Source organism: Cygnus olor, chromosome 7 (assembly GCF_009769625.2).
Source record: "Cygnus olor isolate bCygOlo1 chromosome 7, bCygOlo1.pri.v2, whole genome shotgun sequence".
NCBI lineage: Eukaryota > Metazoa > Chordata > Aves > Anseriformes > Anatidae > Cygnus > Cygnus olor.
The window spans coordinates 678,303-696,096 of record NC_049175.1 but is presented as its reverse complement, the minus strand read 5'-3'; the positions used below and the strand labels follow the sequence as shown (position 1 = coordinate 696,096).

Below are 17,794 nucleotides of genomic sequence, written 5' to 3'. Positions count from 1 at the left end.
AAGCTGTTAATTTTCCTGTCTGTCTCTGGTGAATGGTACAGGTGTGTCCTGCTGTCTAGTACCATTCATTTGCTGGATTCTGTATAATTTTATTCAACATGGGTTTTCCCAAAAATGTATAGTTTTCTGCAAAGATGTTAGCTCTGATATTAAAAGGGCAAAAGCTGGAGTTCAGATTTGTAGGAGGGAGAATTTCTTTTGCCTGTAGGAGAAGATACTTTTAGTTCATCATGTCTGTCTCCTTACTCTTTCAGTTCCCATCACCTGAGTGGGACACTGTGACTCCTGAAGCGAAGAATTTGATCAACCAGATGCTGACGATAAACCCAGCAAAGCGCATCACAGCTGACCAGGCTCTCAAACATCCATGGGTCTGTGTAAGTGTTTTTCTCTACTACAGATTGATTTGTGGTTTACTCTGAACTGACATGCCAAGAAGACTTAGCTGCAGAGGAGCCCAGAATATTTTAAATCTTTCAGATTGTGATTTTCAGAGGCTGACCTTCAGCAAGCCAACTTTGTCATGCTTTTATTGCCACTGTAGGGGAGAAAAAATGCCATCTCCTTTGAAAAGTTTGGTGAATGTCCACAGTTTCTGTTTTTCTCCACGTCTCCTGTTCCAATACATATCACCCTAAAACATCAGATGGAGTTTGGCATCAGACAGAATATTTTAGGAGTATTTTCTTCATCTCTACTTCAGCTTATTGCATTGCATCTTTGCAGTGTTGGAACGTTTCCACCATGATGCAGCTTAACTGGCTGTAAACCTGAAAGCAGCAAAACCTCTTTTGCTGTTCTTCCCATGTAGACTTTGCATTGCCAGACCCCACGCAGGGGTATTTTTCTCTTTTTGTGAAGTTGGCAAGGAAATCCCAGAATGCAGCAGAGAGCAGGTGTAGGGAAGGGCAGCAGCGGCACTCTTTTATCTCTGCAGGAGGAAATAGTTCCACCTAAGTCTAACCAGATGCTCTTGTAATACCATAGCATACTTCTGCTTTCTAGGATGTGTCTATGTTGCTTAACTCATTTGTTCTTGAGAAATTGTGGCATTTTTTTCCTTTCACCACAAAACACATTAGCAATTTAACCTTATTTATGTGAACATCTGTGTAACAGTAGTGTGTTGTGAGCTGTCAAGTGGCAAGTTACTTGGAAGTCAAAACTTTACGCTGAGACTTTGTGCATCTCTGAGGTTTTTTCCCTGCTGTGCATGCTTTTAATTAATAGTGGTTCCTTTATATTTAACTTTTGTCCCAATGCCTGTAACCAAATCTGTATGTATTATAACTCACTCCTGATTGCAACGTAATACATAATGGTTCAAGAGAGGCTTTCTTTCTGTTGAGTTATGGGGAGTTTGAATTCACTTCATAGCCATTCCAGTCTCTCACCCAAACTGCCTGTTGTTAAGTCTGCTGTTTCTGTGTGCCCCGCAGCTTCCATATACACCACGTAGATGTTCTTACTGGAGATGTATTGCTCCTCTGAAGTAAAGGAGGTGGCAAGTCTTAACATTTTATCTGAATCACCGAGTTTCTTGGTATCTCTGAACTTCTGAAGTGTGTGTCCTGACTCTCTTAAGGCAGAGTTGAACAACTGGGCACCTATGTAACTCCAAAGGAGGCTGGATGAACAGTGACCATTGAAGTTGTTAAAGAGGACAGTTTAGCTACCTTCTCCCCCCACACTAAGGTGTATGCTGCAGCAGGTGACTAGCTTCCAAGTCAGGATGGAAGAGATTTCCCATGGAACTAGCTAATCTGAGTGTTGTTTACAGTTCTTTTGGGTACTGCAGATTTTCTTCCAAGCAGGAGAAAGGTAACGGTTGGTTTGTACAGTCAGATCTGCCAAGTTAGTCATTCTTCCACTGTCCTTGCAAAGGGAACACAGGCTTACAGCTCTGTGCAAGAACAACAGCTCCTTTGGCATTAGTATCTGCTTTTCTCATGTGTTCTAAATGACTGTCAACACTTCTGGGAAGTTCTCTTTTTACAGCTGATGGGATCCCAGTCTACTGTGGGTGACAGGTGTGCATCACTGGCCAGAGGTTTTGCTCAGGTTTTTGCATTGGTGCAATAGATCCATGTTGTTATTCCTCTTAAACACTGAAAATCTGTGTATGCTAATCTGATGCAAAGATGCTAAGGCCTCTGCTACTCAAGCACTTAAATTCAGGGAACTGTCAGGATGGCTGCCACTCACTAGTATTTACTTACTCCTTGGAATTTTCCCTTAAAGATTGTTACTAATACAATCTACATCTTTTTCTGTAGAGCCTCCACCTCAGCCTCTCCTAGGTATGCTGTTGGTTTGACTTGTCATATCAATATTTTGACCCGTTCATGTGTCAGAGAGACAGGGAGTGCTGATACTCATCTGTACTTGTAATAACCATCCTGACTTTAACACTTCTTGCTCTTTTGTGGTATTCGTAAGTTAAGAACTGGCTGCAGTGTTTTGCAGCCATGCAGTGGTAGGAGGATCAGCCGTGTCAGTTTGTGTGTTTTGGCTGTGTGCAGGTGGAGAGAACTCCCCTGGCTGATTTGGTTAGGGTAAGCTGCTGATTTTCTTCTGTTCTTGTTTTTCAGCAACGATCCACTGTCGCTTCAATGATGCACAGGCAGGAGACTGTGGAATGCTTGAGGAAGTTCAATGCTAGAAGGAAGCTGAAGGTAAGAATGTTAGTTTATAGGTGTCTTTTGTTCTTAATTATTTGAATTTGAGCTAAATGCATTCCTAGCAACAATATTTTCTATGATTAACTCAATAGTGTTAGGGAAGTACCATTTGTGGTACTCCAGTACAGGGTATGAAAGAACTGTATTGAGGAGCTGTGTAGTTTCTTTCTCTGAGGTAGTAAGTTTACCCTGTCTCTTCTGCTGTATAATCACCTTTCTTGCTTTCTTGCAAGAGAATTGAAGGAGAACAACTTTTAAATTTGGGGGACTTTGAGTTCTGATCACTTACTCTCTTCCTCTTAGTGTATCAGATGCATGTAGCTGCAGGAGAGCCTCTGGATTGTGTATGGAGCAGCTATTTGTTATTTGAAAACTAGGAAGCAATGGTATTTCTAAACACCATTCCTGGTGACATTTTATATGTCTTATACTATATCCTGCCCAGCCTCTGGGCCTCTTGAAAGGCCGGACTCTGAGTGGTCCTGTGACAGGTCTAACAGCCACAAGCTGGATATGCTAGGTCTTTCCAGGCCAGCATTGGGATGCCTCTGCTTTGTTACCTAATTCCCTCTGTTCTTCACAGATAGCCTAGCCTTTTCTGCAGTGAGTGGCACTGTTTGTTATCCCTGCTTTCTCTTCCTCACAGGGCGCAATCCTCACAACGATGCTTGTGTCTCGGAATTTTTCAGGTAAGATTTTGCTGTTCCTATGCCCTCCCTGGTTTTGTTTTGTGTGAGTCGTGGGATGTTTTAACCTGTCTGGGATCAAGTAGGAGAGGAGTAAACATGCTCAAAACTCATTATGGAGTAATGGTGGTCACATTGTCTTGGCTGGTGATCAGTGTGAAAAAGGGAGTTTTATTTTTGAGGAGCACCACATGGAGCTGTAGTCTGGCATGAGAGAGAAGCAAAGTGAGCTGTTATGATATTTTGTAATTTGGGGAAAATTCTAGCTGGCATTTGTTAGTTTTCCTGTCTGAAACCAGGAGTCAGGAACTCTGACTCGGTAGCAATGGTTTCTTTAGACCTGACGTGGGGAGACAGCGCAAGTAGAAATGTTGCTGGAGGGGGCAGGAGCTATTTGAGTATTGTATTACTTTGACTCGACAAAAATGGGTCTGAAGCATCCAACTATTAGAATTTTCCTTCTTGGAGTTTCAGAAGTGGTTTTCATCCTTTCAAGCTTAATAACTGGCAGTCTGGCTCCCACCCAACTGCGTTACGTAGTGCACTTACTGAAGACGCAAATCTCAACATGCAAATCAGTGCTTTTTGGAAGATGGTTGTCTTGGCTCAGCACATTTGTGGTGCACTCTTATGCGTTCATTTCCATTTGGGTGGAAAACCTTTATTTGCAAGTGCTTTTGGTTTATGGGATTGTCTGCCTTCTTTGCCCTCACTGCCATTTTTTTCTCTTTTAAAAAGGATGATCATTGAATCCATGAGTCAGATTTTTATTGCACCTGACTCCAGTTACTTTCAAGTGCAAGTCTGCTCTATGCATTTTAAGTGATGATGAATGAAAAGGAAGCATATTAATTTCATCTGCCTGTTTACTAATGGTGGAAACCAATCCTTACATTGTGTGATGTTACAATAAATATCTGAGTGGAATGAAAACCTCTGTGAAATCATCATTCCAGCATTCAAAGGGCACATTTATGCATGCAGTCTTTTGTGAAATCAAGGCAACATTTTTAACCTCTTATATGGATTCAGGTGATTTCAGTGGTGGTTTTCAAATAAAATTACAGAATGTGAAATCAAGCTACAATTAAGGAAGAGCCTTTAATAACTTCAGAGCTGTTTTTCCTTGCTTCTTGCTTGAAATTGAACCTATGTGAAATTGAACCTACCTGACCAATATGTTAGGACACACTGTGCAAAAAGTAAATGACTACAGTCATTCATTTCCCCTTCACTGTATTTCTGATTGTTTCGATTGCAAGGACAGAATCACTTTCTCCATTCACTTGTCCCAGGACTACGTTATGACAGGACGTGAAAATTATACATTGTTTTCTGAGAAGGATTTTGAAAGAACAGCTGGAAATGCAGAACTGCAGGGCTTCAGCAGAAACTTATAAATCATTCTTTTGGGTTTTCTGCTGGTATGACCAATCTGATCTGTTCACACAGCTAGTTTTTACTTCACTTGATGATTCTGAAATAGTTTATTTTTTAAACAGCAGTTTTAGGTTCATTTTTAGTCTACAAATGTCACTTCTAATGAAACTGCAGGAGTGCTTGGGTAAGACAATCTCCTGCAGCCCAGATTTTGAGTACGTGAAATGCCTGAGAGAAGGGTTCTCCTTAATGGTGTGTGACCTATGCAGCCACTTATTCCCTGAGCTAGTATTAAGGAAGAAAAGGCTTGCTCTGCCTTGCTCATTCTTTTGTCTCAAGGGCTGAAGCTGTTGGATCCCCTTCAGTTAACAGCTGAAGAAAAGGAAATCCTAGGTGTTCTGTAGTGAGTTCTGCCGAGTTCTCTGTATGACAGAGTTCTGCTTTGAGTATAAGCTCTGATCCCAGGTAATGAGATGCTCTGAAAAACTGTCCAGAAAGAAATATGAATTCCGATGCAAAGCATTCACAGCATCTGTGGGTAGTAGCTATTCTTAATATCTTGATGTCTTTTGGAAATGGAGAGATCAGCTTAATCTTGTTTTCTTTGCATGACTGTGTGTAACATGACCTTGATTATTATTGTTTTTTTTCTTTATTTGCTTGGATTTCTTAATTGCTGCCGTTGAAATACATAAATCTGATGGAACTGAAGAGTAATGGCACTAACTCCAAGTCAAAAGTAGAACATCCATGTGGGAGCTTGGGGTAGAGCTCAGACTTTTCCAATCATGACAGGTCATCTAACTGCACTTGAGAAGCCCTGAAGCAGTACTTAATTCTTTCCCTAAAGACCTTGAGGGGTTTTGATTTCTCTAATTGAGTGACATTGTTTTGTGGGCCTCCTAAAAGCTACATTCCCAGCAGGCAGGGACCTGGATATATGAAGAGAAGCTTTTTCCTGTCTGGGGATGAGATCTTCTAAAACTTCACAGATGTTTTGAGCCAAGAGGAAAATGAAGGCTCATGTGACCCTGGTATTGATTAATTAGGTGAGGTAGTACTAACTGCAGGAAATGGGAGAAATCCTCTTAAGTCCTGTCATCCTCTGTCAAACATCTTGTGCCAAGGAGTTCATTCATTTGACAGTGTGGTTTTAACTTGTGCTTAAAGGGTCTGTAGCACTGCTTTTTTTCTGTCAAAATATCTTTTGCAGAACAACAAAGTTTGTTTTGTGAGTAATCTGTTGCTTGCTAGATTCCTTTTGTTGGGTCAGCTCCTAAAGGGTAAAGGAATGTGATCTGGCTCCTTTCCCCAGTTACAGTATTTTCAACAATTAATATTGGCTGTTTGTGGTTCTTCTTAAAACATTGTCTCATATCAGCTGTAGGCTATTTATTAAAAGCAGATACAGTTGCATTACTTTCAATGTAAGTCAGGAAGCTGAGGTTCTAATAATGTTTGTAACTCCTGTCCACTCTGTGGTAGGTATTCACTCTGCTGAGAGAGCATTGCAGGATAAACTTCAATTACGGGATCTTTGGAGTCACATCAGGGTATGCACATGCTGATTTGGGTGATCACTTGTGACTTTTGATGTTCAGACGATCCAAGCAAGCATTGATGTGACCTGATCTGCATTTGCTTACAGAATACAAAAGTACAGTCGATAAATCAATTGATTAGATCATAGGCAAGTAACTCCTAAATCATCTTCTGAGAAGTAAACAAATTTATTGCTAGGAGAAAACTGGCACGGTTTTCAGAGATCCCAGATAGCTGTAGTCTCTGGGGGAGCCTGGATTTATCTATGTAGATGAAATTCTGTAAGAGCCTACTCCAAACTTAGTTCAAGGTCGGACAATTTTGGTTTTCATCTTAGAAACACATATCTTCAGAAAGTGCTGAGAAATGGCTTTTCTCTGTAAGACTTAAAGCGGACTGCATGAAATTCTTAGCGCTATTTTCCAGACTCTGGATTGCAACTGTTAATTTAGAGAGGAGTTGTTCCACAAACTTTCAAGCTGCATGAAATTCATTTGTCTCAAGTGTTCCAGTGCGAGTCATGTGTGCTACCCCATGTTCAAAATAAAACCTAAGGCAGACATTCAAGGTTATTAAGCCTTATGCCTGAAACCTCTGACTGATGCTGAGGTTTGTCTTTTTTTTTTTTCTTCTGGGAATTGTCAATGCTCGCTGAAGACAATTTTGTGAGGCAGCTTGTGACAATAACTGGAATTCATTACATGTATCTGTAGATCCTTATTGACTTTTCAACATGAAGTTTTGGGTTTTTTACTAGTTGAATGAGGTTGAGAGAGGCTGGAGGCAGATGCAGGGAGCAGAGTGCTTTCTAGCTAAGGAAAGAAGGGCTGAAAATGCTTGTGCCTGATTGGCGTAACCAGTGCAGAGATGTTTCTGAGCTGACTAAAGAGCAAGAAGAAGGAAATAATACAATTAATGAAGTGGCACTGAAATATTTCACTATCTTGTTATACCAAAAGTGTGTGTAAGGCCAAGTTTTTGCTAGTGTGTGTACATACATATTTATATTCAGATTGAAGTTTGGTCTCTTTCCTTTAATCAAAGTATATTTAAAATTGTGCAGGTAGTATATTTGCAGTTTCTGCTGTGTTGTGTTAGTTATGTAAATATGCATTCAGGACCAGAAATTTATATTACCTGACTGGTGTAAACACTAACCTCTTGGTGTGAATTCTGAGGATGAAAAGATGGAGGAGCAGTTTATCAAGAAATTTCCAGAGACATTTGAATAAATGAGTACGAGAGCAGTGGGACCTACATTTCCCAAGCAGAAGATGAGGTCACATTTAATGAATAATTAAGTTGTCTTTAGTCACTTCTTTCTTTGTCTGTTAAATTGCTTAAGAAATAGTCAGGGATTTCAGAGAGTGATGCACAGCTACTGCAGCGTGGGCCTGCTGCAGTAATGTACTTCAGTAAGTAAACTTACGTTTTGCAACTTCCCAGAATCACATGGATTTTATGTTTCATTTAGGTGTTTATCACTATGGCCTGAGAGTGTACTACATCATCAGAAATGGATTTAAATGGTTCCCTTTACTTCCATTCTCCTCTCCCTGAGGTTCATAAGAATTCTGTGAATATCTTCTCTTGTTATGTTTGCCCTTTACCTTTTCATTTCTTGGCTTGTGAGGAAAAGATTTTGTAATGCTGTGAGGGTGGTGCTCTTGTGGTTTTTATCAGCTCTTGAATTTGGAATGGACTGGAGCATTCAGTCTCCAGGGTCTAAAATGGATGTTCAGAGCATCTTGACCCTTTAAGTCTGTTATGTAAATGGCTGTACTTGAGGATAAAGTTTATCCTGTTGCAGAGATCTGGCAGATTTTTTTCGATTTTGCTCCTGTAACTGCTGATGCTCCTGGATGGGGTCACAGTTTGCGAGTAGAGCATTGAAACAGATGAGCTCTGAAGACTCATTTCAGAGTTGGTCTTTCTGAGATTCTGATAGTGGGAGCTTTTTTGCCTAATTAGATGCGCAATAGATGGGATGGGTGTCCCTCTGCTACCAGAACAGATTTCATGGTTGACTTGTGTGGTCTTCCAGCACTCTATCTGTTAGAGAGGGATTAGCAGAATGCTAATTAGATTAGCTCCTGAAGTCTCGTGCAGTTTTGACGAAAGTGGGGAGAGAGAGAGAGAAGTCTTGAAAACAAAATCTGACCTCCTTCTGCTTCTCTCCACAGCTGCCAAAAGCCTTCTGAACAAGAAATCAGATGGAGTGAAGGTAAGTTCTTGCTTTCCCATTTCACTCTCCCTCCCACCACCTGAACAGAAGGCAGCCACTTCTCTGGTGCCCATCCCTTTACAGGGTAAAAGCACAGCCCTGTCTTGTGGCTTGGATCGCTATGACCAGTGTATGGTTATGGAGCCCCAGGTGGTATCTTAATGTTCCTTACATGCACCATATATGTTACACAACCAGCTAGGTAAAAATTTTCTTTGCCCCCTTTCTCTGAAGTATGGAGCCCTGGTTGATGCTATGGATTAGAAAGATCAAGGACTTGCTCAAGTGTGACACGTGCCTCTGACTAGTCTTGTTCTTTTCAGTGCAGAATGCTTCTGGGTATCAAAATTGCCAAGAGCAGTTGTCAGTGGCTGATGATACCCAGCTGACCCTATGACCCTTTGTCTCTCCCCTTTGACAGATACCAAAGGTTGGGGTGGGGAAGGAAGAGCTTTCAGATGTTCCTGTTTGGACAGAATGGAACCTGAACCTTGTGTTAGAGTTCAGCCAACATCCCTGAGGTCCAGGCACTCTCACATTCCCTTCTGAGGGGAATTAATTTTTCCCCACTTAAATTTCAGTTTGTGTGCGTGGTCATCCTCTTGTTCCTGGAGATCAGACAGGCTATTCCCAAGGCTGTGTGTTATTGTAGGCTGTGGCTTTTTACCATCTGTTACTGGACTAGACAGGGACTTGAGTACCATCTTCCCTTACCTGAAAGAATAACTGTCCTCCACATGGTAAGAGTGGGTTTGTTTTCCCTGCTTGCATTTCCATTTGAAGCCAAAACCTTTCTCCACAGCTATTAAATGGAACAGGTCATCTCCTGGTTTTGCACTGTCTTCCTTCTGCCCCTGCTGTGGGGGCTGACCAGCACACTTGTTCTCTCCTCTCTCAGCCTGTTTCCATTGTAATGAGACTCTATTTCCAAAGGACTCACAATTATAGGGAGGCTACTGGAAAAAATGAGATGGTTTCAGAAGACTGGTGTTTATTTTGGGGACTATTCTGGTAAAGCCTGCATTCCTGCAGTTCTGCTAAGTTCTACCCCAATATTGCCCAAGTCATGGGGATTTTTTGCCCAAAAAGCTATGTGAATTTTACCCTAGCATACTCATCTTTGGAAACGTGTCTCCAAGGGTGAGTTTTTGTGCCTTTTTGTACATGCCTGCATCTTCTGTACACGTGCTCATTGAACACATGCACGATAATGTAGTAAGTATGTTTCAGTTGTCACATCTGTCAATACGGAAAGCATTACAGTAAAATCCCACTGGAATAAAAATGGGTGATCCCAAATGATGTAAACCAAGAACCAACAGATAAGTGCTTCAAAATCCCAACATAACAGCCGAGATGCAACTGGAAAAGCAGCAGATAACACATCTATATAATTTTTGTCACCTAACTAGAAAAAAAGTCTTCTCAGAATTCTTGATTTCTAGCGTGCTCTCAGGGGGCGTTACTTGGGTAAAGATCTTCCAGAAACAGATAATATTCATGCTGGTGTTGAGGCACAGCTTCCTGGTCATGTAGTCACAAGGAGACCTGTATGATTGGAAGAGGCTTCCAGTTCATAAGAAGAGAGTGTGTTGTGAGATTTGGCTAGAACACAGCATCTTCCTCTGTGAAGGGAGTAAAACTGGATTTGCTTTTCCATCTGACTTGAAGTATTCTTCAATTCTTCACGGTATGTGTTGTTCCTTATACATAAATGAACAGTTGCGATGAATTGGACACTGGATTAGAGAGCACAGCATTTTCTGTACGCAGTGAAATGGGTTGTCCTCTGAGAACCTCCACTCTACTTCTGCATGGCAGTGGAGACCTGCAGTCAAGTGCTTGCAAGAAATTTCCTCCTATGTGTTAGAGCAGTCCTGCTTTATGAACCTGAGTGATGTCCGGGAAGGGCATCGCCTGGCACCACACATGGTCAGCTTGGGCTTCCCCTTTTCCCAAAATGACATCGATCTTCAGGTGGGGCTTTTGAGTCCTCATTTCAGTGAGCCTCATAACTCAGAAAGAAACTATATATTTCCTTCTAAAGCTCATGTTTTGAGTAACCCTGTTGCTTAAAAATGGAGACCTTTTAGAAGTACAGGTCCCTTTGCTGCAGTGCTCAGGCTGGATAGGACAGAGCATGTAGGGGCCTATGTGTGTAAGTACCTTGTGCACTTCTATTGAAGGACTTCTGTAACTACAAGTGTCTCCTTCCTCTGCCTTGCTGTCTCCTTGTAAGGTGGTGTATCCCAGTAGCCATACCATGGAAATACAGCCTTCTACCACTCTGTTTGCTAATCTGAGTGGCACTGCCACGCTTGACTGCTGTGAAGCAGTCCCTGTGCCAGTCTCTGGTTGGTGGCCTCACTGTTGTGACCAGCCTGCTTTTCAAGCATTGTTTCTCTTGCAGGAAACATGTTATCTTAACCACATTGATTTTGTCAGAACTAGCTAGGATGAGAAAAAACTTGTGCTAGTGATGGGTTCAGTTAAGATCATCTGATCTTGCATTGCTTGTAGTGAAGTATCTTTTTTTTTTTTCCTGTTGCAATAATGCAGAACCCAGCATGACTTAAGCACCAAATACACTTTCAGCTTTGTGGTATCCTTTTCCTTTCCACTTCCTATATAAATTATTTTACATAGGATGCAGACTTCGAACAAGCATTGCCTGCTCTATTTCCAACTGTATTCTACTACTGACCATGTGCCATGTGGCTAGGCTGTTTCTCATGTTCCCACTAGACATGGAGACTTCTGCTCTTCTTTTTTTAAAAGTCTTCTTAGAAATTAATTCATTGTGGAGGTCTGTAAGAAAATGTTTCAGTTTCTCCATTGATTTTATCTGGTCAAGGGTGACTGCTCCACGAGTGTTGTTGGAGATATCCACACAGCAGATGGAATGGACAGAGTGTTTCTGCCATGAAGTGATGATTATACTAATGCAAAAATTAATGGCTTTCAGCCTATTGAGAAGAAAGCACAATTGGTTTGTCTTAATTCACTTTTTATTCAAGGTATTTTTTCCTGTCTTTAGCTGGTATTCAGAAGTATCTATGCTAGAGTCCTACATTATTTCACAAATACAGTAGGAATTCATGCTGCTTAGTATTAGCCAAGTTTGAGTGAGAGCTAGATATCTTTCTTGGGTATTATTCCCAAGAACTTCATGCAAATGTGTGTTAGTGAATATATGATGCAAGGTGCAGGAGGTTGTTGCTGGTTTAGCATAAATGAGAAGTGATACACCAGCCACATGGCACTGATAAGAACAGCGTGTTGATATGATGTTAGCTGTAAGAAACAAACACAGGTTTTACTTGTTTCTGTAGGAACTGACTTTAATCCTTTGCTTAAGCGAGTCTGAGATGCTGAAGCAATGGGGATGCATACATTTTACTTGCCTCAGACTGTTTTGGGAAGGGGTTGGGGGGAGGCTAAAATCAGAAGGTGAGGACAGGAAGGAAACATTTTATTCCGATATAAGTGTGCCCACAGTGGGATTATTTTGATGAATCTCTGTATGGATGACCTTCTCCTCTAGCTAATTCCTTGTGTGTCTATTTGAAACATTCCTGGTTTTCATTTTGCTCTGCCGCTTCTATTTAAAGTACTAATTCTGCTAATTGGTAGATATTTCATCAACTTGGCACTTGAGAACTTTTCCGTTATCTTAAATAATGAATGATTTAAACTGCCTTGAATCTTAAATTGTCCCTGCTCATCAAACCTCTGTTGGTAGTGCTGCACTCACTTTCTTCAGGCAGAATTTGGATCCAAGCTGATGGAGTAGAAACAAGAGGAAGGCCCAGGTTTTATACCCAAGGAACATGCTTTTCTGCTTTCAAATCCAGAAAGCGAGGCTAGAAGATACTGGGTGATGAATTGCAGAGCCACCTAACATACCACCTGTCATGTGGCCAGCACTGTAGGTCCCAGGTACATATAATTATATTTTTTAAAGATTCTAAATTTATGAGCAACATTGTGCAGCTGCCATTTTAAAAGTTACTTTACTTAGTTTCATATAAAATCTACTTGCTTCCTTGTTCCCTTTCTGTCTGTAATCTGGATTTGCCATTCCTTGTGAGGTGAGGGAGGGGTTAAGGGATGGGCTGTGGCAGACAACTGGATGAAGATTAAGGATGCTTCATGACCAATGTCCTTTCTCTGACCTTGTCAAGGTCTGGGCTCCCTGTAGTTGGTGTCACAGTCCTGCTGTTGATTTTGTCTCTGGGCAGCACTTCAAACAGTTGTTTTCCTTTTTCTTCTAAAGGGGAATTTCCCTTCCTGCTACTGTGAGAGGATGCATTTGTTTCTAGTTCTAGGAGGGCCTGTCAGTTCCATCTTTGTAATCAGAATATATTAATGCACAAAGTGCTATTTTTAGTTAAGTATATAATAGTAAGTATTTTAAAATTAGATCTTCTCTAAGCTCTTTGTCAGTTTCGTCTTCTTTTTGTGTTTTTTTTCCCTGAGCACTTTGGTTGGAGGATACAAAATGATACTAATCATGTTTTTCAGGCCCAGCGTAATACTCGATATAAATAGGATAAAAAATAGTGTAGAATACTATGGGATGTAAAAAGGTTTAACATCATTCATTTGCAACGCTCTGCAAATTTTGTTGACTTCTTACCTTGTCTCTCTGCTGCATGCACACAGTTTTCTTGTCCAGTAAAAGCTGGCTAGCACAGCTGAAAGGAGAATGAAGCTGAAAGATTAAAAATTCCAATTTTGGTGTGAGAAAGTTAATGTTGTAATGTTGTAAAACCTTCCCTTCATCTCGTTTAACTTCAAAGAGGCACCAAGTACCATTTGTTCTGCTGTTGTAAGGAATACTGCTGTAAACATACATCTTATGCCTGGTGGGTACTAGCCTGCCTACCATTTGCCCAATAAAAAACACGTGTGGAAGGCTGGAATGCTCCATAAGCTGGCATTGCTGCCGTGAAAGCATGCTTTAGACAGAAGGCACAGTGGCAAGGTGAACAAACAGGGAATCCTCAGAAAATTACCTGTGTTGAAATCTGTAAAGGGGTCAAGTAACATCCGTGCAGTGATCAACACAAGTTAATGCTTCGATTTCTGTCTGTGGGCATCTCGTGATCTTTAAGCCACGCTGTTTAAAGGTGGTTATGCTGAAGTGAAATGAGGAGAACCCAGTTGACCTGAACGCCACGTTTTTTGCTGAGTTGTGTTACGCAAGATGCTCAGGGAGCCCTTTAGATCTGTTTAAGTGCTGACATCCAGTAACATATTCTACCCACCTTTGATGCATTCACTCTTTTCACTGTATTGTTGTGATGCCTGGAAACTCCAGCTGAGATCAAGGGTCCGGTGTGCTTAGCACTGTAGCAGTGCCTAAGCAGAAAATCCCTGCCTCTTAGCTTGCAATTTAAATAGGCAAGCTGACGAAGGGCAAGAGAAAAGGAGGATTCAGAAACATGAAATGATTTGCTCAGCATCACACAAAAGGACTAAAGCAGAAGCGGAAATAGGACCCCAAATCTGCTAGTTCAGGCTGCCTCTCACTGGTCTGCTTTAAGTTCAACTTTTATTTTTCCTACCTTAAGTCCTGAAATGACTTTGTATAGATAGGAATGATAGTTGCAGCAAGTACAGTATTTTAACTTGCTTACGCTCTGTTTCAAACTGAAGAACTGTATGCAGACAAATGAAGTGCAAAAAGCTTTTATAAAAAGATATCCATGTGAAGTGCCTAGAACTGTGACTGGGATGTTGACTGGCATCACTCTACTTCCTATAGCCTCTTCTAGTACACATTGCATTTTCTGTAGGTGCTCAGAGTAGTTTACACTTGTTCTTTCTAGTACTGCAGCTATGCTGAGGAGACAGTGATTCTTCAAGGCGTGTTCTGTCATCTGGTGACTTCTGATTATTGTTACCTAAAGTAGATTCTTCTACAAGCTTAGTTGCAGAGAATCTGCTCTTCTTTATGAAGTGACCACCTGACTTTCACACATCAGGGCATTGAGAGACTGGCTTGCTGTTAGTAATTTCCATGTGTATATTTTGACTAACTATGTTTTGATGCTTTAACATTTACTGTGTTCCTGTCCTTTTTGCATTGCCTAGCTAGTTGTTCTTTTCCTTTTGTTATACTAGCCAGTAATGATGTGCTTTCCGAGGTTTCCAGTCTCTCATGTCATGTTAATACACCAACAGTGTTTCAAATTTAAGTTGTACTCTAATTAAATTCTGGTCTGCAGAGGGTTCTCTTTCCACTTGTAACATTATTGTCAGTGTTAATTGGGCCTTTAGTTTCTAAGGAGAAAAATAGGAGGGTGATTTTTTTTTATTTTCTGTATGGATTGGTTGACTCTCCCTTTTCTCTCGAACTTTCGGTTCTCTCAACGTTTTCTACTCCTCTTCTTGTTTTTTTATAACTCATCAAAACTTCAAATGATGCTGTCTTCCTTAGAGAGGAGTCTTCCTACAGTATCTGTGTAGTGTCCTTCTGCTACAACTTAAAGGATACATTAAAAATAACTCAAGTTTTGGAGCAGTTTCTCAGCTGATGTGGATTTCCTCTATTCCCAGTCAAGGATTCCTCTGAGTTGTTGGTGGTCTGAGCTTTGTATTCATGCGCTGGTGGTTCATCTCATTTTAGCCCTAACCTAAGGAAAAGCATGTGGAAAAGCTAAATTGTCTTAAAAGAAGATGAAAGGAATCAGAAGATTGTAAAGCAGATAATGGCAAGCCCTATTTTGCCTCTATGAAAAGAAAGATTGGTGAACAGATCAGTGGGCTTCAGAGCCTAGATAGCACCAAAGGAGAAGAGCAGGTGGTAAAAGTATGCAGAGATGATGGGCGGAGGGGTGTGTGTGTGCAGAAGTACCATTGTCATGCTGAAAACCTTCTGGGTGCAGCATGGACAGGGTGAGACACTGAGAGTGCAGTGAAAGAACAGAGGCATGCATGCCGAGCCTGGTTTACTGGAGAGTAAAGTTTAGTGCAAAGGTGTCCTTGAAGATGACTGAAGGTGTCTTTGAGCAAGAACAAACTCCTGGAAAGATGGGTAGTGCTTGAACATTGCTCCCTTTTTGTTCTTCTCCCAGTATCTGAGAGCGCAAGGTGTTCTGGCTGTGGAGTGCCTTTTTGCCTTCCTTGCCTTTCCTTGGTGTCTGAGCATGGGTGAATCTTGCCTCTTCAGTCAGCCCTAATTTCTGTGCAAGGGAGGCTTTCTGCTTCCTATGCTATGCACAAAAGTCCCCTCTTTTTGTCTTTAGCCCTTGGAGATGCCTCTCCTGCTGTGCCTTCCTCCCCACCCTCTGAGTCTAGTTGCAAACACCTGTGCTTCCTCCAAGTGTGCATGCATGGGGGTGTGCTGCTTACCTCTTCAGTGGGCCTGGGGAAGCTGCACCGTTGTCTGAAGGGGGAAAGCACATACAGATGCCCCCTTGCATCCTCTGTCTTGTGCATATATACATATATATATATATATATATATATATATATATATATATATATATATATTCCTCCCTCTTCTCCTCTCCTTTCTTTTATCAGTGTGTGGGGCACCTATGCTCTGACCTCGATGTTTGACTGGATGGGAGCCTGCAGCCCTGCCCTGTCCCCTGGTGTGTAGCAGAGCTGTTTAACAGTGACCTGTCTGCACCTTCTCGTGTGTCTGTGCATTTCTGTTGCTGCTGCGTATACCTGCCCTAGGGGAGCATTATTGGCAGGGGGGCCCTTGCTGGCACACTAATGTGTGAATAGTTGCTGTGCTTTTCTTCTCATCTCCTCTCTTCCCTTCTCTTTCCCTCTCTCAATGGTGTGTCCAGAAAAGGAAGTCGAGCTCCAGTGTGCATTTGATGGTGAGCACCTCCCGTAAGCTGCCTGCGATTCGTGCATCCGCCATTCTCATGCCATGCACGCTCGGCTTGTGCTCATCACCCTACATAGCATGTCTCTGCAGGGGGGCGGTGCGGGGGGCTCATTGTGCACTGAAAGGTCCATGTCCTCACTAAAAGGGCCCTGTGATCGTCTGGCCCCCGGCCAGCCACGCAGTTCCCATTTTGTGCAGAAAATCAGCTGCTGGAAACGCAGTTTGACCTTGCCTGCTATCAGGTTGCCTGATCTGAGTGTGAAACAAACAAGGCAGTTGTTCTCCTGGGCTCAGCAGGGCAGGTGTGTGCCTTGCCTGGACATGGGGCTTTGTCATTCTGTTGCAGAGGTGCCAAAAAGAGGAGCAGGTGCTTTGCCTGGTGTTGGTACCGTCATCCTTGGTGGGAGCCCTGCAGTGTAGAACAAACTGGGAGTAGCTCCAAATGTGGCAGAGGCTGATGGGGCTCCACTGTTCAGATGAAATGTGTGGGCACAGCACCACCGGGCAGCTCAGAGCTGCCGGTCACCTCTTTTTTTAGCATTCTTACTGAAAAGGTTTGTCAGAGCCTTTATAATCCAAAACTTCCCTTTGTCCTGATCTCATTTGTGTCCCAGCATGACCAAATACCCAGTAACTGCCTCCCCGCCCTATTCATTTCCTTTTTTCATCCATCCAGATGTTTGACTTCCAAAGAATTTGTCAGAAAAGGAGTCAAATCCACTCTCAAGGGAGCAAAGAGAAAATTGGCCAGTGCCATATTGTAAGGAGTCATATACAGCCCATTAGATAATGCCTGTCCCTCTGACCCAAGGTATGAACCGTAACTCAAGAACGAAAATTAGTGATTGCATTTTCTCCTTTAGACAGAAAAAGAACAGGATATTTTTCTCCCTACTGCGGGTAGGAACAAGAGCGTTATAAGTACTGAGAAAGCAGAAGAATTTGTTTCTATGTTACTGTCTGGAAGATATTTCTTGTCGTCTTCTTCAGTGGCATCATAAAGCTATGTAAACACACAAAGTAATCCCAAAGTACTGCTTGGAAAATCTGATGCAAGGGACTCGCTTTTCACCAGCCTTGCCTTTATGAAACTCGAGGGCAGGAGTTCTTTGTGCCTTTCTAGCCTTGCTTTTCTACCCACTGCCAATTACCTCTGCATGTTGTTTTAAAGCAGTTGGGATATGTAAACCATGTAAGTGTCAGGCTCAGAAAACAGAGAAGCAGCAAAGGTAGCTAAATAACCCAAGACAGCCCATGTGTTGGTACTTACTATCTTTTGGTTGGCTAGAATTGGGTGTCCCTAGCGATATGATCACTGGTCTGTTTTCTTTCTCTTGCACCCTCTGTGTTGCTTGTGCACGTCTGTCTGTCTCTTGTCTAGCTCAGGAAGCACTGCCAAGTGCTGTGCCAAAACTTATCGTATTACATA

At 41.9% G+C, this 17,794-nt stretch overlaps 1 protein-coding gene across 18 annotated transcripts in view; it reads left to right on the top strand.

Annotated features, from left to right (window-relative positions):
• Window positions 1–17,794, top strand: part of CAMK2G (calcium/calmodulin dependent protein kinase II gamma) — a 114,644-nt gene that overhangs the window by 78,270 nt on the left and 18,580 nt on the right. For 11 of the 18 annotated variants that reach the window (XM_040564486.1, XM_040564483.1, XM_040564488.1 and 8 more), the window contains exons 10-13: window positions 255–377; window positions 2,592–2,675; window positions 3,328–3,370; window positions 8,473–8,513. In XM_040564486.1, coding sequence (XP_040420420.1) covers window positions 255–377; window positions 2,592–2,675; window positions 3,328–3,370; window positions 8,473–8,513 — 291 coding nt within the window. Of the gene's footprint in view, window positions 1–254; window positions 378–2,591; window positions 2,676–3,327; window positions 3,371–8,472; window positions 8,514–16,321; window positions 16,355–17,794 lie in introns of all 18 variants that reach the window. The other 7 variants (XM_040564487.1, XM_040564481.1, XM_040564485.1 and 4 more) reach the window with 1 other exon arrangement.